We start from the raw sequence: 27,670 nt of genomic DNA on the forward strand, positions 1-27,670 counted from the left end.
GTGGAAAAACCAGCAGAGTACAATGATTGGAAAGCCAAGGTATATGTTTGTAGATATATGAACTGCACGTTTGGGCCCCCAAAATTAGTATGTTAAAACCCTAACCCACAATGGGACACTATTAAGAGGTGGGGCCCTTGGGAGGAGATTAGGTAACAGGGGTGGAGCCCTCATGACAGCATTAGTACCCTTATAAGAAGAGATAGGAGACAGCTTGCTTCTTCTCTGCCTCTGCTCACTGCCATGTGAGAACACAGCAAGTATATGACTATTGACAAACCAGTAAGCAGGTCTGCACCAGACTCCAAGGGGGCTGACATCTCTATCTTAGAAATCCCAGCCTACAGAACTATGAGAAATAACTTTCTGTTGTTTAAGCACCAGTCTATGGTATGTTTGTTAAAGCAGTCAGGCCAGACTAAATTCTGAACTGACTAAGCCAGAACTGACTAAGACATAGGTATTTGGCGGTTTAAAGAATAAAGAGATGAACAGTGTCATGCAGCAATGCAGTCAAATAAGAAAATTATGAAACATGCCCAGAGATTTACTAATAATCAGGAGCTGCTGATGAGGAAGTTGTAGGAACAGATGTTAGATCACAACAGGTAGAAAAGTGCATAAGAAGTAAAGGCAAAGAATGTAGCTTTCAAGAAACTTAGCATGAAAACAAAAGAGCTAAAAAAAATTTTTCCTTTTTGATGTTTATATAAAAACCACATTCAGAAAATAAAGGACTATTAGTCCATCTAAAACAAGATATAAAGATCCTATGTCATTTCTTTTATAATTAATGATAAATCATAGACTGCGTATCACTGTAAATATTAATCTCATTTTCTAAGTGTCTCTTCAGTGAAGTTTCAAATGAGTACGATATCAAAATGACAGGGGTTGCATATCTGCAATATTGTGCAGGCTCAAGGCTTGACCCAAAAGCAGAAGACTGCTGGAGGCCTAAGGGAAATACCAGCCGAATCTCTGTTGGACTAATACAAACAGAAGTTAAAAGAGTGACTAACTCACAATGCCCTGATTAAGAAAGTTACAAGCAATATAGTGTTGAAGTGACTACATATTATTTGTCCAAGATCCCTTCTTTAAGGAACTTCCCTTTACCTTTGTGGCTATGGTGGCTTAGCATTAAGTGTGCCTCCTTCCATAGTCATTGGTCAAATAAGTGGATACACAACCCAAGAAGAGACTATTGGAGCCCTTCATGAAATATTTCTGAAGTAGCTGTGTTTCCTCCTTTTAGCTTATGATATGTTGAGAGCTGCTGGTGGCCACCTGCCTCCCCACTTGGAAAGTGTGTGCCTGAGAATAAGGCCAAAGCTATAAAAGGCAGAGGCAAAAGATGGAGAGGCCAAGCCTGGATAACATCATTCAGCCCCTAGAACCAGCTATGACTGAAGCCAAAAAAAAAGCACAAATTTTTCATTTGTACAGATATATTTCTTTTCGCTTATGCTAGGCATAAGCAATGGGTCTGTTACAACTAAAAGAATCATGACCATCTCAAATGTCTAGCTGCTTTTCTTGGTAAATGTTTAATTGTGATAAAATATAAAAATTGTGTTCATGTCCCTAATGGGTTTTTCTAAAAAGTATGCCCTCTTATGCCCTGTTCTTAATATTTAGGCACTTGGATTTGCCCTAGACACTATTCAGAGACACAAAAAGAAAATGTAAGAGTCACTGTATTGTTATTCTAATAGATACCAACTAAAAATGTACTATAAGAAGTTATACCAGATTAATTAACTTGTTTTGAGTTAAAACAAGTCAAACAGTAGTGAGTCAGACCATCAATAGAAAGAATCCAAGTTAGCCAACACCTGTCGCTGAATACAGGCAGGTCTGCCTCCAGCCTTATGGGATTTACACACAATAAGGTATTTCTTAGAAACACTGTAATCTGTTAAACATTACCTTCTTAATGTCAAAGACTGCAGAATAAAAGAATTGATAACTACAACAACAAAATCAGATCAGCACAGTAAATTTCCTACTGATAACATATTTTCTAATCAGAGCCTCAACATATTTATTATAGAAGAAAGGTAAAAGGACAGATGGAGCATAAATTAAGAAATTATCCAACAAAACCAGAACAAATAAACAAACACCACCCTCCAAAAAAACTACAACACAAAACCTTTTAACCTTTCACCGGGTATGTCATCAAACGCAGACAGCCGCTCTCTGCACCATCTTATATACCTGCATCCTTACCATACAACTTTCTGAAACAGGTGATGTCACAGGTTTCCTGCTTATTGCCAACGTTTCCCTTAGAATACATCATACTCAGAATTGTCTCTATGCCTATCCACACCCATCAGGAAACAAGCCTTCTCTTTATAGGATTTTACTCATATAAGCAGCATACTTTCATACTCAGTTTGCTATTTAAGCAGTGTTTCCCACCTAGACCTGATGTGGAGACACTTTCACCACACTTTTTGTTCTTAGTGTCAATTTGATGTAGAATACGTTCAATGAATTCTAGTATTCCATGTTTCTTCACTATTTATGCGGTATTTTATATTTAACACTGAAAAAATGGTAACCAAATACTGGGAGAATCCTGCTATCAACCTGTAAAAACTGGTACAGAGGGAACATTTCATTGCTGTCAGCCAGCTACTGGCTATTTCGGGAATGTTCACATTTTTATGAATATATTAAGGGTCCATAGTTATCTACATACTATGTATTTCAAACAACATTAACACCTTGGTGAGGTAGCTTACTTTGCCCCTTATAGAAACACTGATGTTTGCACATTAGTCATAAAGGAAATCAATTATTGCTTACAGGAGTTTTTGTCTATGAACAAAAATCTGAGAACTAATTTCACTCATGTAGTGATGGATAGTGTAATTTAAGTGATATCTGACAAAGGTACCTTAAAATGACTATAAGACTCCAGGGAGTGAGTTCAGACAGTCCTAAAGCCTAAGCCTGCCAGAGTGGGTGGGATATTTGGGCAGCTGAGTTGAAACATCATTTTCCTTTCAGCATTCTCATCAGGAATATTCTGCAACTGTGACAAGTAACATGAACTTGGTGGGCGGGTACTTAGCAGATGGCAGCGACCGAGATGATTTAAAAATCTCCTTGAGATTTTTGGAAGACCTGAACAGGCTGAATCCTGGGCAATGCGTGGCTGTTAAAGACTATAAGGACAGGGAGGGATGCTGTCAAGCCAGCCAGGGATGCTGCGGTGTCCTGCTCTGGGAGGCCACCTCCACATGAGCTGTGTCTTACGCTGGAGAAGCTCCTACCCTCTGTCTGTGTCTGGTGACATCTCCCTATCAATTCTTGACCATCACCTTTGTGGCAACCAGGCAAATAAATTTGCCCTCTTGGGAAAAGAAGTTTTTCTCTAAAATATTATAAAATACAAACACATGGAATGTTAGACCTAAAACCATAAAAACCCTAGAAGAAAACCTAGGCAATACCATTCAGGACATAGGCATGGGCAAGGACTTCATGTCTAAAACACCAAAAGCAATGGTAACAAAAGCCAAAATTGACAAATGGGATCTAATTAAACTAAAGAGCTTCTGCACAGCAAAAGAAACTACCATCAGAGTGAACAGGCAACCTACAGAATGGGAGAACATTTTTGCAATCTACTCATCTGACAAAGGGCTAATATCCAGAATCTGCAATGAACTCCAACAAAGTTACAAGAAAAAAACAAACAACCCCATCAAAAAGTGGGAGAAGGATATGAACAGACACTTCTCAAAAGAAGACATTTATGCAGCCAAAAGACACATGAAAAAATGCTCATCATCACTGGCCATCAGAGAAATGCAAATCAAAACCTCAATGAGATACCATCTCACACCAGTTAGAGTGGTGATCATTAAACAGTCAGGAAACAACAGGTGCTGGAGAGGATGTGGAGAAATAGGAACACTTTTACACTGTTGGTGGGACTGTAAACTAGTTCAACCATTGTGGAAGTCAGTGTGGCGATTCCTCAGGGATCTAGAACTAGAAATACCATTTGACCCAGCCATCCCATTACTGGGTATAAACCCAAAGGATTATAAATCATGCTGCTATAAAGACACATGCACACGCATGTTTATGGCAGTACTATTCACAACAGCAAAGACTTGGAACCAAGCCAAATGTCCAACAATGACAGACTGGATTAAGAAAATGTGGCACATATACACCACGGAATACTATGCAGCCATAAAAAAGGATGGGTTCGTGTCCTTCATAGGGACATGGATGAAGCTGGAAACCATCATTCTCAGCGAACTATCCCAAGGACCAAAAACCAGACACTGCATGTTCTCACTCATAGGTGGGAACCGAACAATGAGAATACATGGACACAGGAAGGGGAACATCACACACTGGGGCCTGTTGTGGAGTGGGGGCAGGGGGAAGGGATAGCATTTGGCGACATACCTAATGTTAAATGACGAGTTCCTGGGTGCAGCACACCAACATGGCACATGTATACATATGTAACTAACCTGCACGTTGTGCCATGTACCCTAAAACTTAAAGTATAATTAAAAAAAAATACAAACGCATGGAATGTTTAGTATGATACTTACAAGATTTTCCATATCTGTGCGAGCCAACATGTATGTTCTAATATTACTATTTTGATGGAGCAAGGTATACAAGAGGAGAGTTGCTTGATCAGATGTCTGCTGTTCACAAAGAGCTGTGTACAAACTATTAAAGTTGATCTGGAAGGCATGTGGAATTGATGAGGGGAAAGGACTGCTATCTGGAATACAGAAAACAGCACATCAGTAATTTCTAGCTGTGCTTTATATAAATAAAAATATTGTTAAAGTAATGTGTACAACTCAATTCCCATTAATTTTATGGAAAGTCACTACATTTCAGATTCAAAATTTTAATTTATGTAAAATTTACTTTAGGGCCAGGCATGGCGGCTCACGCCTGTAATCCCAGCACTTTGGGAGGCCGAGACGGGTGGATCATGAGGTCAGAAGTTTGAGACCAGGCTGACCAACATGGTGAAACCCCATCTCTACTAAAAATACAGAAATTAGCCAGGCATGGTGGCGTGGGCCTGTAATCCCAGCTACTCAGGAGGCTATAGCAGGAGAATCGCTTGAACCTGGGAGGTTGCAGTGAGCCGAGCTCACGCCACTGCACTTCAGCCTGGGCGAGAGTGAGACTCTGTCTAAAACAAAACAAAACAAAAATTTTACTTTAAAAAGAACGAAACAAAGTCATATACTTTGACTTTGTTACTATTTTCCCATTAACATAGCTGAAATAAATCAGCTATAAGAACATGAACTTAAATAAACAGAATTATGAGCTAGGCAAAAGGCCCACCAATCAATACAACTTAACCAGGACGTTGAGATAAAATACTCTGTTACCAAAACTAAATAACCATGAGTCCTAAATAAAAAATATCTAGAGAAAAAGATATAATTTCTACACAAAATAGAAAATTCTCTTTTAAGATAGAATTAAAAAGAAAAAAACTGCCTTTAAATAAATTGTGGCTGAAGCATCCACTTATATCAAAATCAGTATAGACATTCCTCAACTTAACAATGGGGTCATATTCCCATAAATTAATCATAAGTTGAAAATATTCTAAGTTGAAAATGCATTTAATACACCTAACTTACCAAACAACATAGTGTAGTCTAGCCTAGCCTAAGCTATTATATTTGTGTACAGTTCTAAATTGTATCAATCCAACTGTAACAGTAGGCCTATTTTACAACAAAGTGTTGAATATCTCATGTAATTTATCAAATACAGTACTGAATTTATATTGTTTTTGCACATCATAAAGTCAAAAAATCCTAAGTCCAGCCATTGCAGGTTGGGGGCCATCTGTGTATGTTCAACATTAGGTTCTATAATCAAAAGAGCACACCAAGCTTGAGACAACTACCAGAAAACTTCTATAACTTTTTAAAAAATAAAATAAAATATAATCTCCAATGCAAACCTAATTGACTATAACTGTTAAGAAACTTTTTTTTTTTTTTAAAGTACAGTCACTGGAACAATGAAAAGCACAAATCACAGCCTGTATTAGGAAAAGTTCTTGATATTCCAATCTGACACAGCCCCTTTCCAACAGTTAACTGGATTTGCTGAGAAACTGAAGCAACCAAGGTTAGGAAGTAACAAAGAAGATAAAGATAAGTTCAATGGACTCAGAGAAAGTCATCATCCAATCAAATAAAACTCTGAACATGGTAGCACAAAGAGCTAATATTTTTACGTTCTAAAAAGCACCAAATTATTTTTAAGCCTTTAAAACACAGAAGCACTACCAAAACAAAACAACTTGCTTTAACATTTCTAAAAGCTGTGCTCTTATGGAAAAAGAGATGTGTTCCAACACAATCCTTGCCTCTCAGATTCTCCTTCCTAAGCTTTACATTTGTGAGGGGAATGCACCAAAATGCCTTCAAGTTTACTACCCAGTGCCCTCACTTTTCCTTCCACATTTGAAATATAGGCTATTTTTTCAATACTAACACTGTATTTTTGACACTTACAAAAATAATTCCTTTTTTTTGTGGTTGGCTTTATATTTTTGCAAGGGATGGCAAAAGGAAGTGTTGCCATGTGCTGTGAGTATGCAGATATTATGGAATCTACAGAATGTTCACTGGAGGAAGATTCTAGACACACTACACTTCTTTAAAATTGAAGGAAAGTAACAAATTCACCAACCTGTATTATACCTGACTGCAAAGGGAATATGTGGGTTGTGTATATGTATCCACAACATATATACATTACTAGCTAATAAATGCTATGAACCAGCTGTTATACTAAACACTTCGTTTGTGTTATCCCTTATTTAACCCATACAACAAACATGTCATTATTCTGATCAGCTTTACATGGAATGTAATAAATGTTTAAAGGGATTAAGTAACTTTGCCAAGATCAGCCCTGATGGATATGAATACCCTTAAGCCAACATTTTGCTTCATTGTACTACATGGTCTCCCAAACCATGACCATCCCAAGCAAAGTTCAGCCCTAAATACCAACATTTGGCCTGAGCAACAAGACTAACATAGTAGATACCATATACTAAATACCTGCTTTGTTGCAAAATCTGGGCTAATCATTTTAAAGACTTACCTTGCTTGGTCTTTATACAAATACTATTAGGTGATATTATCTCTATTTTATAGGCAAAGCTTTTGAAGCTAATTGAGATTAAGCAAACTGTCAAAGGTCTCACACTCTGAAGCGATAGAGGTATGGTGTGAAGCCAGGTATGCTTGACTCTGAAACTTGCTTTCTTAACCATTAAGCCATACTGTCACCAAGAAGAGTAAGTAATGGGAACAGAAAAATACTAACAGACACACCAGTTTTCATTTTTTAATTTGTAAAATTGTTATTAATTCCCTATTGTCCTGTGTTATAGTTTGTTTGTGTCCTCTCCAAAATTCGTGTTGAAATTTAATCTCCAATGAAATAAAGTTGAGAGGTAGGGCCTTTACAGTGTGATTAGGTCCTAAGGGCCCATCTCTCATCAATAGGATGAAGGCCTTCATAAAAGAGGGCCCACATAGCATTCAGCCCTTTTAGCCCTTGACTCCCTTCTGCCATGTGAAGACACAGCTAGAAGGATCCATCTTGGAAGCAGAGACTGAGCCCTCACCAGACACCAAACCTGCCGGTGCCTGCATCTTAGATTCACTTCCCAGCCTTCAGAACTGTGAGAAATAAATTTCTGTTCTTTATAAGTTATTGAGTCTCAGGTATTTTGTTAGAGCAGCACAAATGGACAAAGACACACTGCAAATAATACCAGAATTGGCAGAGGCGCAATTAATGGGCACATTTAGCCACGTCTATAAGAAATGTGTATCAGAATAACCCGGAAGAATCATGGCACAGGGCATCAGAAGGCTTACAAATGCTCCCATCCAATCACTGTACTTCCCACCCATCTTCATTACATTAGTGTTCGAAATGTCTTGAGCATCTGGTCATGCACTGCATAATAACGTTTCAGTCAGTGATAAACCACATATTCAAAGTGATTCCATGTGATTATAATACCACGTTTTTATTGTACCTTTTCCAGGTTTAGATTGCTTAGATACACAAATACTTACCACTGTGTTACAACTGACTACAGCATTCAGTACATCATCATGTTGAACAGGTCTGTTGGCTCGGAGCAATAGGCTACACCACATAGCCTAGTTGTGTAGTAGCTACGCCATCTAGGTTTGTCTAAGTACACTATGATATTCACACAGTGACAAAATTGCCTAATGGAACACAGCCCTGCTGTTGAGCAGCACTTGACTATACTACAGGAATCTTGCTTTTAGAATGTAACCTTTTGAGAAGAGATAATACTGGTTCAACATGAAGCCATATGCTCACCTTCTACTTTAGGAGTTATTAATACCAAGTTACACAGCTCATGGGCAGCCTGCCCCTTGTTTGGAAGTAAAGATTTACTGGAGCACAGCCATCTAACTTGTTTACATAGTACCTATGGCTGCTTTGATGGAACAACGGCAAGGCTAAGAGACTGCAGGAGAGACCATGTGGCTCCACAAAGCCACTACCCTCTACAGAAAAAGGTTTTCTGATTTGTGTTCTAATCTTTTTTTTTTTTTTTTGAGACCTAATTTTTAGTTCTATAAAACTCTAGAACACAGACTTTAACTGAAAATTTAAAACAACCTAGCATTTGGGTTTTCCAGGTTAATTCCTATCCCTAACAGGTAGTACAGACTGACCCAAATTAAACACATGCTGGTTGGTTGTCTGTGAAAGAAATATGGATTTAAACAGATATAAAGGATCAGATATAAAGGATGCTTGACCTTCCTGATAATATTGACAGGAAAAGCTAAAGTTTTTCTCATGTTTGACCAATATGAAAACATACAATGGACACTCATCTCCAAAACTATAAGACAATAAACAATATAGAACAAGCAATACTCTCCCCATTACAAAGAATATTAGAGAAAAAATACCACAAACCTTGTGTGTTCTTGAAGGACATAATGGCTTGTCTGTAGGGGTTTGGCGCATCTGAGGCATCCGTCAGATTGGCCAACACCAGCAGAAGCAGGAGACTCTGGTTGGCCAGAGGGGAAGAAAGCTCTGGAGAGGCAGCCGCTTTGCTGCCCACACCACCTAGTGTGAAGACAGTCCAGAGTCCTGCTGGGGAGGAAAACACCCTGTTAGGATGTGCTGCCACCAATGAGATGAATGTATTTCTGTAAAGTATTCTGTGTAATATAATACAATATGGTAATGAGCAGTTCCAAAGTGTAGAACAAGAATCATGTCTATACATTTCACAAGGCCAGAAAATCCTTGCTATAAAAACTGGACCAAGATTGACTGTATTTACAACAAAATAGAGAAATAGAGATTTTTATGAGTAGGTAACCTAAATTTTTTTAAAAAGTGAATGAAATTTAGGAGAAAAATTTGCTAAAAAAAATTAATGCAAGCCGGGTGCAGTGGCACACACCTGTAATCCCAGCACTTTGAGAGGCCAAGGCAGGTGGACCAAGAGGTCAGGACTTCGAGACCAGCCTAACCAATATGGCGAAACCCCATCTCTACTAAAAATATAAAAAATAGCCAGGTGTGATGGCAGGCGCCTGTAGTCCCAGCTACTTGGCTGAGGCAAAAGAATAGCTTGAACCTGGGAAGCAGAGGTTGCAGTGAGCTGAGATCATGCCACTCCACTCCAGCCTGGGCAACAGAGTGAGACTCATCTCAAAAAATAATAATAATAATAAATGCATTATGATCAAGAGGCTTTGTTTCTAAAGTACAAGAATTGTTCACCATTTTAAAAGTATTATTTCTATTTTTTAAAATAAAAAATATGGTCATCTCGAGAGTTTCCATATTTTCATATATATATTTAAATATATATATTTTTTAAACTTAAAATTAGTTTCTGATTTAAAGAAAAATTCTTACAAACTAGAAAGGGAAGGAAACCTCTAGCCAAAAATTCACAGTGGTCAAACATTGTAAGTATTCCCATTAATATCATCAACATCAGCATGGTACTACTAATGCCCAAGCAAAAACATTAAGACAAAAGAAAAAAAGACCAAAAAAATTTTAGAGAAAAAATTTCATTATTTGCAAGCAATATTCTGGTCCACTTAGAAATGCGCTGTCCAGGCCTGGCACGGTGGCTCACGCCTGTAATCCCAACACTTTGGGAGGCCTGACCAACATGGAGAAACCCTGTCTCTACTAAAAATACAAAAAAATTAGCCAGGCGTGGTGGCGGGCACCTGTAATCCCAGCTACTCGGGAGGCTGAGGCAGGAGAATTGCTCGAACCCAGGAAGCAGAGGTTGCGGTGAGCTGAGATCGTGCCATTGCACTCCAGCCTGGGCAACAAGAGCGAAACTCCGTCTCAAAAAAAAAAAAAAAAAAAAAAAATGCACTGTCCAGTACAGTGGCCACTAGCCACTTGTGGTTACTGAGCATTTAAAGTGAGTCTACTGTAGCTCAAATTACACTGTGCTATCAGTGTAAAATACATATGAAAATTTGAAGACTTAATACCAAAAAAAGAATGTAAATTATCTCACTAATATTTTATGCTAAATACATGTTGAAATAATATTTTAGATACACTAGTATTAAAATTACTTTCACCTGTTTCTTTTTACTTTTTGAACATGACCACTAGAAAATTTAAAATTACATACATGGCTTCTATTATATTTCTATTGGACAGAGTTAATTGTTCTAGAATATCAAAGAGAGCCACCTGATACTCCATTACTGACACACTATAACTAATTGAAGATTTTGGTGCAGTACTATGGCTATATGGTCAACACCACCAACAACAATAAAAATTAAAAGCTTTACATACAATCAATAAATAATTAGAAAATATATTTAATTCCAATCAAAATAGCAACAAATCCAATAAAATATTCAGGAATAAACCTAAAATAGAGATGATCTTTAGGCTGACAACCATAGAATTTGAAGACCATATGAGATCTGAATTAATGTAAAGGCATAACATGTTTCTGGACAAAAAGAGTCAATACTATAAAATGTCAAATCTAGGCTGGGTATAGGGGCTCATGCCTGTAATCCCAGCACTTTGGGAGGCTAAGGCAGATGGATCAACTGAGGTCAGGAGTTCGAGACCAGCCTGGACAACATGGTGAAACCCCGTCTCTACTAAAAATACAAAAATTAGCCAGGTGTGGTAGTACATGCCTGATACTCCCAGCTACTTGGGAGGCTGAGGCGGGAGAATCTCTTCAACACGAGAGGCAGAGGTTGCAGTGAGCCGAGATCATGCCACTGCACTCCAGCCTGGGCGACAGAGTAAGACTCTGTCTCAAAAAAAAACAAAAAACAAAACAAAAACAAAAAAAAGTCAAATGTCTCTAAGTAAATCTAAAATTCAGTATAATAACCATCAAAATACCAACAAGACTTTATGTGATATTTTGTAATACAGTGTAAATAAAACATTTCTACATGAAAAAAATACATAAGAAAACAATTCTGAGACTGACTTGGGGAAGTATACATCCATTCACATAGTACAATTTGTATAAAGCTATAGTCATGTAAAAGTGTGATTTTGCAGCAGAGGAGACAAATAGGTCAACAGAAGAGAAATTAGGTCAGCACAGAGCTACATGTATTTGATAATTAAGATTATGATAAAGGTAGTGTGCCAGATCAGTAAGAAAAGGATAAAATTCTGTTAAGTGTTCTTGGGACAGTAAAATTTTGTTAGTATTTAATTATAGAAGCATATGTATAAACCTTGAGTCAGGGAAGCCCTTTTCTTATGTAAGAAACAACATTCAAGAATACATGAAGAATACTCATTTGACCATTTAAAAATTAAATACTTTTACATGATAAAACACATCATAAAGACAAGTAACATATGAAGAAGCAACATTTGTAACATGTATAACAAAAGGATTTTTTTAAAAATCTACAAATCAGTAAAAAAAAAAAAAAAAAAAGTAATCCAAAATTAAAATGGGCAATAAAGGAGGCTGAGGCAGGAGGACTGCTTCAGCCCAGAAGTTGAAGACCAGCCTGGGCAACACAGTGAGACCTTGTCTCTACAAATAATAATAATTAAAACAGAAATAGCCGGGCATGGTGGTTCATGCTTGTAGTCCCAGCTACTCATGAGGCTGAAGCAGGAGGATCACTTGAGCCCAGGAGGTTGAGGCTACAGTAAGCTGTGACTGTGCCACTGCACTCCAACCCAGGCAACAGAATAAGCCCCTATCTCAAATATATATATATATTTTAAATGGACAACGAAAGTCTAAACAATAAAAATAATTTTTAAAAATGTAATGATGATGAGATGACCCATGAGACTAGAACATTTTTAAAAGACTGATAACACTGATAAGACTCAGTAGTATCAGTAAAGGTATAGGAAATTATCAGTAGTAAGAGATCCAAGTGTTACAGGACTTTTTAAAGTACATTTGGCAGTTTTCATTGAAAATAAAATGCACATACTCATGAGCCCAGCAATTCTTTTTTTTTTTTCTATACCAGGGAATACTTGAATAGGCACACAAAAGAGCATGTATAGGAATGTTTACTGTAATATTGTTTATAATGGTCCAATAATGTAAACAACATATAAATGCTCACCAGTAACAATGGTGACATAAGCTATGGTTAAACTATACCATGGAATACAATATAAGGATGTAGATGTCTATGTACCAACAAGGAAATACCGTTAAGTGAAAAAAACAAGTTGCAGAAAAACTGATGTAACAATTTAAAAAATCACTTACCAAACCATATATGTATCCATACGTACATATTTAAAAAAAAAAACAAGAAGGACAAAGTATACATCACACTGCAAACAGAGATTATCTCTAGAGGATGAAGTGGGATTGCAAGGAATTCAAGGAATTCAAGGAAGACTTTTGTTTTACTTGTATAGTTTAATTTTTCCCCAGTAATAATATATTTATTTCTTTACAAATAAATGTAAAAGAATAAAATTAAAATAACAGAACACTATAGATCCCATTAGTATGTAGAATATGGGAAAATCTCATCAGAAATCACTAAGTGAAAAAGGCCATTCACAAACTACATATATAGATATATATGTATATATATGCATGCTCCATTTGTTTTAAGAACTTGCAAATACACATATCTATGCATGTAAGTCCATCTACAGGTCCCTGGCAGGGTCCACTGTAGACAGTGGTCATTTGTCATGGAGTAGAGTGGGAGTGAAGGTGGCTTCAGGAGAGTCTCAGACTTTGTTCAGTGTAGTATTACTCTATTGCTTGACTCTTCTACAACAGAGACGTATTCAAGCATAATAAGCAATTAAAAATAATAAGGAAGGGAAGGAGGAAAATTCCTGGTCACCAACTCCCCCAAAAATGTGATGCAAATACTTTGGAACTAGGACACAGCCCTGTAATTTTTACTTTAACAACAAAACAGAAAACCTCCTGATAATTTTGGAGGGAAAAATCATCAACATGTTAGCTCTGATTATATCGAGGACCATGGCAATAGATGTGATATTTAACTTTAATCTTTGCATATACATATTTTTTATTACTTATTATAATGGGCAGGTGTCCTTTTTACAAAAACACTTATTAAATGAATTAAGTGCTTCTGTAAATAAATTATAAACAATGTATAACAAAACAAGCAACTGAAACGTTTTGTTTCTGCCGAACTAACACAGGCAGATACTTTTTATTTCTACTTTACATTGTAAACAGTTCAGTGTGAACATGTTCATTTCTAATATTTTGTACTTTTTACTGAACACACAAAATAAAGTATCTTATGAATAGCCTAAATATGTAATTTCCTACACAATTGTGAGCCTACAAATATCAAGCTTTTTAAATGATTACTGAAATGGTTTTACTACTAACTTTTAAGGAGCTGTTATGGGGGAAGGGGGGAAATAGTCCCCATCCCTAAATTTCGAGGTCCTCAAAAAAGAGTATACTGGGAACCTCAAACTGCAAATCTGGTATAAATTTTCAGTATAGGTATAAGCAAACTCGAGGATCAGCAAGAAGAGGTTTTTTTGTTTTGTTTTTTAATACAGGAAGGATTTTAAGATGACTGGGGAACACAGGAAAGTTTCTGTTAAATAATGTGCTCCCTCCATTTCATAAGGAAAATCTGAATTAAAATTGTCAATAATTGGTAATTACAGACCACAAATTTAAGTTTATTCAAAACAATCCTCATGACATAGTTGAAGAACTTGAGACATTTAATAAGAAAATCAAAATTATTAAGAAGGTACAGCCAGTAGCCAAGTATTAATTATTTGCTTTGGGATTGATTTGTGTTGTTTATTTGTATCATTTTAAAACATTTAAAGCCATTTTCTTCCACTCAGAGTATGCTCCATGACAGTCAGCTCCAATATCCATCACTGTGTGTTCCAGGATTCAGAGCAATGAGAAACACAATTACAAAGTTCAATCTGCAACAAAAATAATCACAACATGGTCCCCAAGGTCAAATAGAAGTGTTTTTTGGATCCTCTTCACAGTTGCTCATCTTTATTGCTAGTAGAAATGAGTTGACTACTACTGAATAAATTGCACAAACAAAATTCTGATTCCCTTTCAACACAGATTCACTCTCCTTTCTTCAAGATTTTCCAAGAGGGCTGAGAAGCTGCTTCTAATGTCAGATAAACTAACATTTTATTGGGAAGCTTCTCCATCTTTCCCTGAATCCACCAACACAGACAGACAGGCAGGCAGGCAGGCAGGCAGGCAGACACACACACACACACACACACACACACACACACACACACACACACACACACACACACACACACACACAGAGCCCTCCTTCCTTTTTCTGGTAAACAGTACTGCAGGGAGAGATGAAGCAGCCTGTCACTGCCTACATTACAGTTTAAACTGGCCCATAAAGATTGGACAAAGATTCTTCCAAAAGCTCCTTTCTCTTTGCTGGTCCAAGCCTCTGATCTATGACCTAAGAATCTTAGTGGAATTGCATTTTCCTGTTGGAAAAAAAAAAAAAAACACACAAAAACCTGTCCACCAGAAAAATAAGGAAAGTTACAATATATTTCCTTGTGTTCCAAAAACCAAATTCAGGATGGTTCCCAAAGTTTCTTAATTGTATCCCTTGGGTCTTCCAAACTAACTCCTAAAATCCATCTAACTAAAAACTAAAAACTAAAATTAACTAAAAGAACAAATCTGGTGTTGACAAGTTTTTTGTCTTATTATTATTATACTTTAAGTTATGGGATACATGTACAGAAGGTACAGGTTTGTTACATAGGTATACACGTGCCATGGTGGTTTGCTGCACCCATCAACCTGCCATCTACATTAGGTATTTCTCCTAATGCTATCCCTCCTCTAGCCCCTTACCCACCGACAGGCCCCAATGTGTGATGTTCCCTGCCCTGTGTCCATGTGTTCTCATTGCTCAGCTCCCACTTATTAGTGAGATCATGAAGTGTTTGGTTTTCTGTTCCTGTGTTAATTTGCTGAGAATGATGGTTTCCAGCTTCATCCATGTCCCTGCAAAGGACATGAGTTCATCTTTTTTATGGCTGCATAGTATTCCATGGTATATATGTGCCACATTTTGTTTATCCAGTCTATCACTGATGGGCATTTGGGTTGGTTCCAAGTCTTTTCTATGTGAATAGTGCTGCAATAAACATATGTGTGCATGTGTCTTTATAGTAGAATAATTTATAATCCTTTGGGTGTATACCCAGTAATGGGATTGCTGCATCAAATGGTATTTCTGGTTCTAGATCCTTGAGGAATCACCACACTGTCTTCCACAATGGCTGAACTAATTTATACTCCCACCAACAGTATAAAAGCATTCCTATTTCTCCACATCCTCTCCAGCATCTGTTGTTTCCTGACTTTTTAATGATCACCATTCTAAGTGGCATGAGATGGTATGTCATTGTGGTTTTGATTTGCATTTCTCTAATGACCAGTGATGATGAGCTTTCATATGTTTGTTGGCTGCATAAATATCTTCTTTTGAGAAGTGTCTGTTCATATCCTCCCACTTTTTGATGGGGTTGTTTGCTTTTTTTCTTGTAAATTTAAGTTCTTGTAGATTCTGGATATTAGCCTTCTGTCAGTGGATAGATTGCAAAAATTTTCTCCCATTCTGTAGGTTGCCTGTTCACTTTGATGATAGTTTCTTTTGCTGTGCAGAAGCTCTTTAGTGTAATTAGATCCCATTTGTCAATTTTGGCTTTTGTTGTCATTGCTTTTGATGTTTTAGTCATGGAATCTTTGCCCATGCCTATGTCCTGAATGGTATTGCCTAGGTTTTCTTCTAGGGTTTTTATGATTTTAGGTCTTACATTTAACTCTTTAATCCATCTTGAGTTAATTTTTGTATAAGGTGTAAGGAAGGGGTCCAGTTTCAGTTTTCTGCACATGGTTAGCCAGTTTTCCCAACACCACTGATTAAATAGGGAATCCTTTCCCTGTTGCTTGTTTGTGTCAGGTTTGTCAAAGATCAGATGGTTGTAGATGTGTGGTGTTATTTCTGAGGCCTCTGTTCTGTTCCATTGGTCCATATATCTGTTTTGGTACCAGTACCATGCTGTTTTGGTTACTGTAGTCTTATAGTATAGTTTGAAGTCAGGTAGCATGATGCCTCCAGCTTTGTTCTTTTTGCTCAGGATTGTCTTGGCTATACAGGCTCTTTTTTGGTTCCATATGAAAAGTTTTTTCTAATTCTGTGAAGAAAGTCAATGGTAGCTTGATGGGGATGGCATTGAAACTATAAATTACTTTGGGCAGTACAGCCATTTTCACAATATTGATTCTTTCTATCCATGAGCATGGAATGTTTTTCCATTTGTTCATGTCTTCTCTTATTTCCTTGATCAGTGGTTGACAATTCAAGTTTTTTAAAGAAGTACTGACTGAAGACTACTTATCCTTAACATTCAAAATGTGAAGAGGACATAAAGTATGAAACATCAATAAAAATAATAATCAAGGAAAAAATAACCCTCATTTTAAAAAAATGAACTCAAATGCTTGATAAATTTATCAAGATTGAATGAAATAGAGGTAAGTTACTGCTTTTTCATATTAAACATGCTACTTGCTAAACTATAAATGATTTCTTACATCTAACAAACATATTACAAAACACTATTCAATCAGAACTATACCAAAAAAAAAGATACTATGCACTGTCAGCCACAGTTACAAAAATCTCCTAAAAGGGGCATATCATATATTTTAAAACTGTAATACTGATACAAACCATATACCATGAAAGAATTAAGGAGAAGGCAGGTCAGATAGCAGAGATGTATAAAAATTCTGCTAGAGATGTTCAGTCAACATCTATAAAAGGCTAACAGTCAGTAGACACGTAATGAGTTCCTGTTAGGGTCAGGTCCCATGCTAGGAACCAAAAATACAAAGAAGAAACACTCCTCCTTTGGGGAAATTAACAGTGTAATGAGGATACAAGCATTAAAACGACTGCATATAAACTGATTTTTACTTCCATCATGACCCAACAAATACATCTAAATCTTAAAACATCCATGCTTTTCCTACATAAGTATAGTAAAATAATAAGGAAAGAAAGTTTCACCAAAAAAGTTATTGAACATGCATTGCAGGACAAACACTGTGGCAGAGCTACTTGACCTCCATACCATGCTCCCTTTCTTCTTTTTGATAAAAATAAAATTTTAAAACTTTAGATTTAGCTGGGTAGGACTACATTTCCCAGTCTTTCTTGCAGCAACAAAATATGTCTGCATGACTAAATTCCAACAAATGGGATATGAACGGGAGCAGCACATGCAACTTTCAGGTCATATCCTTAGAAGGAAGCTATTTTCTCCTCACATCCTTATCCTTGCCATTGGCTAGAACCCAGGCATAGTGTTGGGAGCCAAACCATGTATGAGGACACTGCAGGAGGAATGGTAAAACAAGATTGGAGGAACTTTGGTCCCTGGATAACCTCAGAAAGCAAGCCTGCCTCTAGACTAGTTTAGACTTCCATGTGAGAGAAATATAAGCCTTCTCTCTTGTTTAAACTACTGGTGTCTGGTCTCTACTAAAAGCCAAACCGATATCCTAACTAATGCAGGTATGTATTATAAAATTCCAGAATATTATTGCTTTTTAAAAAAATTCTTGGCTCATCACAATTTTTTAAGCTTGTTATTTCAAGATAATTGTAGATTTACATGCTTTGCTAAAAAAAAAAATACACAGGTATTCCATGTGCACTTTACCCAGCTTCCTCTAATGGTAGTATCTTTTAAAACCAAACCCGTTCTTATTTATTTATTTATTTATTTATTTATTTATTTATTTATTTATTTTGAGACAGAGTTTCACTCTGTTTCCCAGGCTGGAGTGCAGTGGCGTGATCTCGCTAACTGCAACTTCCACCTCCTGGATTCAAGCAATTCTCCTGCCTCAGCCTTCTGAGTAGCTGGGATTAGTAGTGGGTGGCAGGTGCCACCACACCCAGCTAATTTTTGTATTTTTAGTAGAGACAGGGTTTTGCCATGGTGGCCAGGATGGTCTCAAACTCCTGGCCTCAGGTGATCTGCCCACCTCAGCCTCCCAACGTGCTAGGATTACAGGCACGAGCCACCCAAAACCATACTATTTCTAGCTAGAAGCATTCATATGGAAAAAAATATTTGTCTGATGATCAGTTAATTTCTTCAAAGTTGATTTCTTTCAAGGGTCCTGACCAATCTATACTTTACCACAGAGGAAGCTTGCTGTGCCCAAATGTGTATTTGCTGCCTATGTACTTGTATACATTCATTTCATCATTTATTAAGGGCCTGCTATGGATTGAGCAAAGTACAAAAAACTGGATTAGACATGATGTACCAAAAAGACACTAATGCCCTACCCACGCAGCTTCAGTCTAAAGGAGAAACTAACATGAAACAGAGACAGATAAATAAACTGCAGTCAGTTTGTCGGGGGGAATAAGAAAAGTTACCTAAATGTCATGACTATTGGTGGGGGGAAATAGTTCAGAGATCTATCAATGACTAGAACTGACCATTGGTTGATGGACTTTTTACTAAATGTTTAGATTCAACCAAGAATGCCATTCTATTTCCTACCTTTTTAAAATTTTCTCTCATTTCTCTCTTTTTTCCTTGCTTAGAAAATTCTTCAAGGTCCAAGTCACAGTCATTTGTTCTAATACAAAGCAAAAAATAACTATTCTTTCCTCTCTTCTCTCATAGCACACTGGCTATATCTCCTATGATCATCTGCACCACTGTCTGACTTGGATTATACTTATGTGTATTATATATACACAAGTCTTCCTGTAGACTCCTTGAAGAGAAAGAGCTGTCTCTTTTTCACATTCTATAAATCTTAGAGGGCTCCAACTTATAAACTTAATTTATTCCTTCACAAAGTACTTACTGAAGGATATTTTTAAAGTGTACAAGTAATAAGAATTTTATATTTGCTATTTAAAGGAAAAGGATGTTATCTTCAAAGTTCTAAATATAGGTGTCAATTGGCTTTAATCCTGTATTTTAAGTTGTCATACTTTAACACTGATGAGGGCACTAGGAGATGGGTACTTTCAGACACTAGTGGTAGGATGAAGTATAAATATATACTGTACTTAAATTATTTAATAGAATGAAATTAGTTGTCATAAAAATGAACAAACTATGCTTCATGCAGAAATGTGGATGAATTTCACAAATAAAAGAAGTAAAACACAAAAGAATACATCAATATAAAGTTCAAAACCATGCAAGACTAACCTAGCATATTAGAAGTTGGGATAGTGATATCCTCAGTGGGATATCACTGGTTGGGAAGGCAGAGTGAAGATGAGAGTATTGGAGAGAGGGTTCTGGAGTGCTGGAATTATTTCACCTGACTGAACACATTCACTTTATAATAATTACTTGAGCCACATGCTAATTATGCACTTTTCTATATGTTACACTTAAATAAAAAGTTTACCATTAAGAAAAAGAAAAACACTGTATGTATCCCTTTTTGTAAAATGATTATGATAATAATGATGATGGGTATATATCATGCTTCAAGTGCTTATGTTTTTATGTTGGGTGATTTTTTTTCCTCATCAAAATACTTTGATTTCTAAAATGAACACACAACAAAAGAAACAATAAAATTTAATTAGAAAAAAATTAATAGAATAGCCTTAGAACAACAATGTTTCCTAAAACAAACAGTGTTGGTGTAATCAGAAAAAAAAAAGCATACTTGATGTTGCATCTTTATTAAAGGGCATAATACTCAAGTATCACTTTTTCTATGTAATCAACATATATATTAAGAAAACACAGTCTCCAACACCTATTTTTGCCAGCCTAAAAATGCATGTAAAACAGTAACATACACAACCTTGAATGACAGCCAATCATGTTATAATGCTAGGAAAGGGGAAAAAAGGGTCACTAATAGTTTCACCTTTTTACATGTGTTTACACTTAAAGCACTCTTGAAATATCTGGTGACTGCTAGTTCCTAAAACAGATTTGAGTCAAATTCAATTTTCCTAACACAAAACACGATATTACTAACCCATCCTGTCTCCCAAAAGGAATGCTTTGACCATCTCAAGAAAGAAAAAAAACACATGGGCGAACAAAGAAAAATGTTTTTTAAAACTCATAGCACAGTAAAACTTTTTATCCACCTTTGTAGTTTCAAATTTGTCAGAAGTGGCTGGGCGCGGTGGCTCATACTTGTAATCCCAGTACCTTGGGAGGCCAAGGCAGGTGGATTACCTGAGGTCAGGAGTTCAGGACCAGCCTGGCCAACATGGTGAAACCCCGTCTCCACTAAAAAATACAAAAATTAGCCAGGCCTGGTGGCGGGCACCTGTAATCCCAGCTACTCAGGAGGCTGAGACAGGAGAATTGCTTGAACCTGGGAGGCAAAGGTTGCAGTAAGCTGAGATTGCACCCTTGCACTCCAGCCTGGGTGACAAGAGCGAAACTCCGTCTCAAAAAAAAAAAAAAAAAAAAATTCTGTCAGAATCTCTCTGACTTATAATCTGGCATAATATATGTCATATGGAAGTTTTTTTTAAGTTTAATTCCTCGAAGAATAGAAAATAGAACTGTTTCCAAAAAGTTGAAAAAAATCCACTGAAATATTTCAGTAATTATGAAGATCGATTCCTGTTTACTTGTTTTCTAAAATGAACAACCATGAAAGGTACTAGAATTCAACTGTCTCAGTAAAACTCTTGGTTCACATATCCCTACAATAAACATTTATGAGAAACTTAGATGACGCAGGTAGTATTTTAAAATGTGAAGCATAAAAGGAAACAAAATAAATGTAAAAGCCTTGTGCCCTCAGAGATAAATCCTATCTCACCCACATATGCAAAAAGAATAAACAAATTAACTATGATCCATGAAACAGGAAAGGGTGCTGTGAGCTCAGAGGGGCAGACAACGCTTCCTTTAAACAAGTCCGTGTCTGGTTCCCAGAAACTTCATTCCATATGTCCCGATGTCATCCCCTAAAGCAGTGTTTCCCAAAATGGTACATGGATCAATGATGATGGTGTAAGCAGAGGAAAACTTTTTAAAAAAATCTTTAATAGTTATGTATATTAGACATATATAACTAGCACATCAATCTCAGAAGGTCAAGGACTTTCCCACATAGGATAAGAATAAAGTAAATAATAAGCTTACAATTTTGAAAAAGTAAGTCATTCTAAAGTGAACTAAGTAAACTGGAATTCAAGTTGTACTCATATAAGACAAAATCGTGGCAGTGGCATGGATGTGGCTAAAGTTTTGGAAATATTACCCTTTAGGAAAACAGACAAGTCTTTAAGCATCTGATAGTGTATACCACCACCAGAGACTCCTTCTTCAAACAAAACAAGCCCTGTTCCTAAAACAGTTCCTTTACGATATACAGACTTTAACCTTGCAACACCCTGTCCACCCTCCACTACTAAACAGCCCTGGCATGCATACCCATCTTTCCTGCTAAACTGTGGGTTCCCTGAGAGAGGGCCTTCCCTCCTTCACCATGGTTTGATTCCTTTGTACTCCTAGGATCTAGCACAATCTTTTGTATTACATTAAATAGGAAAACAATGAGAATTATTTAAATTTTGCATTTTTACAGATGATTTTTTACATTTTATATAAAAATATTCATATGGTCCGGACACGGTGGCTCACGCCTGTAATCCCAGCACTTTGGGAAGCTGAGGAGGGCAGGTCATGAGGTCAGGAGATCAACACCATCCTGGCTAACATGGTGAAACCCCGTCTCTACTGAAAATACAAAAAATTAGCTGGGCGTGGTGGCAGGCACCTGTAGTCCCAGCTACTCGGGAGGCTGAAGCAGGAGAATGGCATAAACCCGGGAGATGGAGCTTGCAGTGAGCCGAGATCGTGTCACTGCACTCCAGCCTGGGTGATAGAGTGAGACTCCGTCTCAAGAAAAAAAAAAAACTATATATATAAATATATATATAAATACATAAATATATACATATTTGTATGAAATTCTTTCTCCATATAAAAATCAAGATTGAAGCCTGAATTAGGTATGAGATTTTATCAGAAACAATCAACAATAATATATATTTTGACATACTCAAAAACATAAATAATAAACTTAACGTTAACAATATAGTAACCAAAAAGAATCAATTTGGAAACTACAAATAAAAGTTTTTACATAGTAGGCCGGGTGCCATGGCTCACTCCTGTAATCTTAGCACTCTGGGAGGCTGAGGTGGGCCGGTTCCCTGAGCTCAGGAGTTTGAGACCAGCCTGGGCAACATAGTGAAACCTCATCTCTACTAAAACACTAAAAATTAGCCAGGCATCGTGGCGCATGCCTGTAGTCCCAGCTACTTGAGAGGCTGACACAGGAGAACTGCTTGAACCTGGGAAGCGGAAATTAGAGTGAGTTGATGTTCGTGCCACTGCACTCAAGCCTGGACAATACAGCAAGACTCAGTCTCCAAAAAAAAAAAGGTTTCTACATAGTAAAATCTTAGGCTAACTGCTTATATTGCAAAAACTCAAGTGAACTTGAGTTCTACTTGTGAAGCAGTAAATATAAACCCAATTACAGCAGATGTAATAAAGTACATTGTATAGATATATTCCTACCTCTGGTGAGTCATGTTTTCCATATAGGTCTCTGGCTGTTAGTTTTTCTGGGAATTAAGGATTGGTTCTGTGCAATATCATCATGGGCCAAAAGTAAAGGAATCCTTGAGTAACTACTACTCCCTAGTTGAAAGTAATATTCAAGGAAAGATAGAAAGAGTTTCTTCCCCAAACTCTTATTTTGATTTTATTGATAATACCAAGAAGAAAGCCTGAGTTATGGAGCACGGTGCCTCAAACCTTAAAGTTAGCAATAGTAAAGTCATCAACCTAAGGAGAGGAATAAGATGGGAGTTCTGGAAGCACTGGAAAACTAAAATCTTTGAAAGAAAGGGACACATGTAAGTATTTGAAAAAGAAGATTTCAAATTAATAAATCAAGGGGTCTTCATTCTAATATGGGGTCTTTATTACGGGGGCTTCCATGTATGCATGTTAAATAAATGTGTATGCCTTTACTCCTTAAAAAGAATTAAGAAGGTTCCTGGGCCGGGCGTGGTGGCTCACGCCTGTAATCCCAGCACTTTGGGAGGCCGAAGCTGGCGGATCACGAGCTCAGGAGATCGAGACCATCCTGGCCAACATGGTGAAACCCCGTCTACACTAAAAATACAAAAAAATTAGCCAGGGATGGTGGTGGGCACCTACAGTCCCAGCTACTCGGGAGGCTGAGACAGGAGAATGGCATGAACCCGGGAGGCGGAGCTCGCAGCAAGCTGAGATTGCACCACTGCGCTCCAGCCTGGGTGACAGAGTGAGACTCCGTCTCAGAAAAAAAAAAAAAAAAAGGTTCCCAAGACATAAGTAATCCAGAAAAGAAAGTTACATGTAGTAAATGTGAAATATGCAAATAGGAGTGATAGGAATGATCTGAAAGTATTTATGAAATTGAAAAACTATCCCCAAAGCATTCAATTCATTTCAACAAGCAGTTAATAAGCATACACTAACACTAGTAGTCTCCAAAGCTGGTGAGGAAAGAAAATATTAGAGCTTTGTTTTTCATCTCAGAAATATGCAGCAGCTAAGCTTCAGCAGTATGCATAATCCAGCCTGACAGTGGCACCTGCACTTGGTCTATCTGTCAGGAAGTCACATTCATGTGTGGTGCCCTAGGTATTCTGAGAGAAGAGTGCAGCCCTGCCATGCAACAGGAGTGACAGGCACCCTCTCCTTCCTTCTCTCTCACAAAATAAGACACATGGTGGTTCAGTGTGCATAATCCTACCACTTAGGTTTAACTAAACTGATTCTCATAAAATTCCATTTAAAAATAATGGAATCATAAAACTATTTTAAAACTTGCATGCAAAGAAATTCCAGATGAAAAGAAATCATTAATGATCCGAGTACAAGCCAATGACAATGATACAAAAAAAGCTCTGTTAGCCATTTTTTTGTGAGCTAAGAACAAAGACAATATTAATCAGATCTCTGAAGAAAACTGCTCTTCTATCCATTACCAAGACTCTCTGAAATACAGATTTACATCCACCATTATTAACAATGAACATGGCTCTAAATAGATACTGTTCCTTGCAACATTAAACAATGATACCATTAAGCCATCATGATTAGCAAAGCATTTTATAAAACTTATTCAGATGATTATTAATATTTTTCCAATATAAAAGATTTTCTTACTGTGAAAACAAAATTTTAAAATGCTTTAAAAATTTTACTTAATTTTATCCTTGGAAAAATGTCAATCTGTAGATGTCGTAATTAATATAACTATGCATTATATAATTTCTAAATCAATTAACCTAAATCAGGGTGCTGCTTTAAAAGGTTATATTGATGGGATATGTGATCCATAAAGTTTAAAGTCCATCATACTCAAGGAACTGTTGAAGGCGGAGGTAGGGGGAAGAGTGAAAGAAGAGAAGTAAGGGGGAAGGAAAACAGTAGCTTCTGCTATTTAATGATGATCCACACAAATTACTACATTGAAATCTCACTAGCATTTTTATTCACCCAATTTTACCCATAAAGAATTAAAGCTCAAAGGAGTTAAGTCCCTTACTCACATAACAGAATGCTACGCAGATTTGCATCCATGCTGTTCCAACTCTAAAACTGATGCTCTCAACCACCAGGCCATGCCTCTCCTACTCCAAAACCATAAAGGGAGCCCCTCACCCTGGCTGAAAATAATACAAGTTTAGAATCTGCCATAGAATAGAACTTCAGCACCTGGGATTTAACAGGCCTAAATTCAATCTATTTGTTCTAGAGAATAGCATTTTGTGGTTTTCAGTGAGTCTAGCTCCAAATTATCTTCCCAGACTTCTCTCCCACTCCTTCATCCTCATCCACAGAACCCCATATCCAAAAGGAAACAGTTGCTAGTCCAAAAAGATGCAATTCTGTGGTTTTTGTGTTTGCTTGTTTTGATTTGTTGCCTCTTCTGCCATCTGTTCATCTTGGTATCACATCTGCATTTCCTGATTTCTCCTGAGGGACAATCTCTCTTAGGCATTTTGCCCCTTTCTTTATGGTTCATTCCTTCAACAAGCATTCACTAAACCGTCTCTTTGCAGGCCTGCTCAAATTCCTCAAAGAATAAATCGTTGTCACTACATTTAAGGTGCCCATGATTTTAAAGAAGAAAACGAGCAGGAATGTCATTCTAATACTGTATAATGAGAGGTTTACAAAGTCCTGTGGGAACACAGATGATGAAGTCTGCTAGGGAACTCCAGGAGAGCTTTCAAAAGAAGGCTGCCTATGACCTGGAGTGTGCTGGAGAGAGACAGATCTGCAAGTGGAGAGGAGGAAGGCATTTCAGTGTATGGAATGATTAAAAGCTGGTCAGGTGTGACCCTTTGGTGCACGTGACCCTTTGGTGCACGTGGCCCTTTGGCTGGAGCTGTGCAGTGAGGTAAGGCTGAAAAGAGAGGGCAGGCTCTGAGGTACCCACATGACAGTGCTTCCCACAGGATGTTCCACTGCCCAATTCTGAAGGACCACAGACAGGCCAAAAGTTCAAGTGCTTTCCTATATTCATACAAATGAATGGCATAAAGTATGTATCTTTCATTTTCATTTTTACTACTATGATTAATACCAACTTAATATTAATTTACTAAATGAATTATGGGATATTGCATTTGGTTTTCATATACATGGGGGGAAAATTACTAGCATTTACAGGACATCCTAACTAAGTCTCCTACAAAACAGTCTGGCTGCTATGCATGCAGTGCTTGTTTGTGCTGCAGAGCTCCTCATGCACATACATGCACACACAGACACACACCACAGGTGTCTGGAATTCCTGCAGTTTGGAAGAAAGATGTTCTGTTATTGATGCATTTGGCTTTATATTGGTCATAGTCTTCAACTGATGCACGCTAGCTTTTTCAATTATAAGTTTCTATTAACTTCAAAATGGTCAAAGATGGTTTTAGGTTCCCTGGTTAACCCTACACAATACAGAGATGCATGGACTGTTAAGACCATAGTCTGCCAACATCCTTCCGCTGCCAGGATATAAGGAACCAGCAGGATATAAAAGAGGCTCCCACAGCTCTCAACCCTTCAAGTAGGACACCCACTTCCCTGGCCAGGAGGCCAACAGCCTTACCCCAACAAATTGTCAACGGCTAGAATCAGAACTCATTACCTACCTTCCCCTAAAACACCAACATTATCATATTATGCTTTATATCCCTGTTTATTGCCCACAGCTCTCTTCATCCCAGCCCTTCCACTGAGCCTTCTGGAGCACACATTTTCATTAGGAAAAAACCTTCTATATTGTCAACCTCAGTCTCCTTGAATACCCTTGATCTAACAGCAACCTGGGTGTCCCCTGAGGACAGCTCTTTCTCAGAAGGCTTTTCAAATGGTGACCTCTTAGTTCTCTCTCCACAAGCCACGTACCATGGAGATGACTCTTCATTACTGCTTCCAAGTCATTTCTCCTCAAACATCCCAGCTACCTTGAAATAGCCCATCAGACTACTCCATCCATCAACCTTTCTTGCTCGAGTCATCTGCAGACATCACCATCACTCCTGCTCATTTTCTGATAATCTGAGCACCTAGCTCACTGTCTTTCCCTCCACACTACTCCCGTGCTCATTTTGTAAATTTCTACGTCCCTGCAGACAAGGCACCCAACAACACAGCCTCTAAGTCCTTGATCTGCTTGCACTTCCTCTATTCTACCTCAGCTACCCAGCCCCTTAGTCTCATCCTGCCTAGACATTCTCTCCACTGGTGACTGCACTGCCACTACAATTCTGAATTCATGCATTCCACTCCCTGACTACCACTTCCCAGCATTCAGGTCACTTCCTCTAGTCCTGACTCAAATAGTTTTTGACCCGCTCTGTTATCTCTACTACTTTTCTCATTGTCCATCGCCATCTCCATGTCCTCACTTCCCTCCTCACCCAACTAGGATTCTGAAGTTCAGTACTGA

At 37.5% G+C, this 27,670-nt stretch overlaps 1 protein-coding gene across 50 annotated transcripts in view; it reads right to left on the minus strand.

The window, feature by feature from the left end:
• Positions 1 to 27,670, minus strand: part of DYM (dymeclin) — a 411,382-nt gene that overhangs the window by 228,246 nt on the left and 155,466 nt on the right. For 32 of the 50 annotated variants that reach the window (XM_001151222.8, XM_009433974.5, XM_024350839.3 and 29 more), the window contains 2 exons: positions 9,028 to 9,210; positions 4,596 to 4,774 (listed from right to left, as the gene is read on the minus strand). In XM_001151222.8, the coding sequence (XP_001151222.1) occupies positions 4,596 to 4,774; positions 9,028 to 9,210 (362 nt within the window). The remainder of the gene's footprint in view (positions 1 to 4,595; positions 4,775 to 9,027; positions 9,211 to 27,670) is intronic. The other 18 variants (XM_063795651.1, XM_009433972.5, XM_054672261.2 and 15 more) reach the window with 1 other exon arrangement.

This window comes from Pan troglodytes, chromosome 17 (genome assembly GCF_028858775.2).
Source record: "Pan troglodytes isolate AG18354 chromosome 17, NHGRI_mPanTro3-v2.0_pri, whole genome shotgun sequence".
Taxonomy (NCBI): Eukaryota; Metazoa; Chordata; class Mammalia; order Primates; family Hominidae; genus Pan; species Pan troglodytes.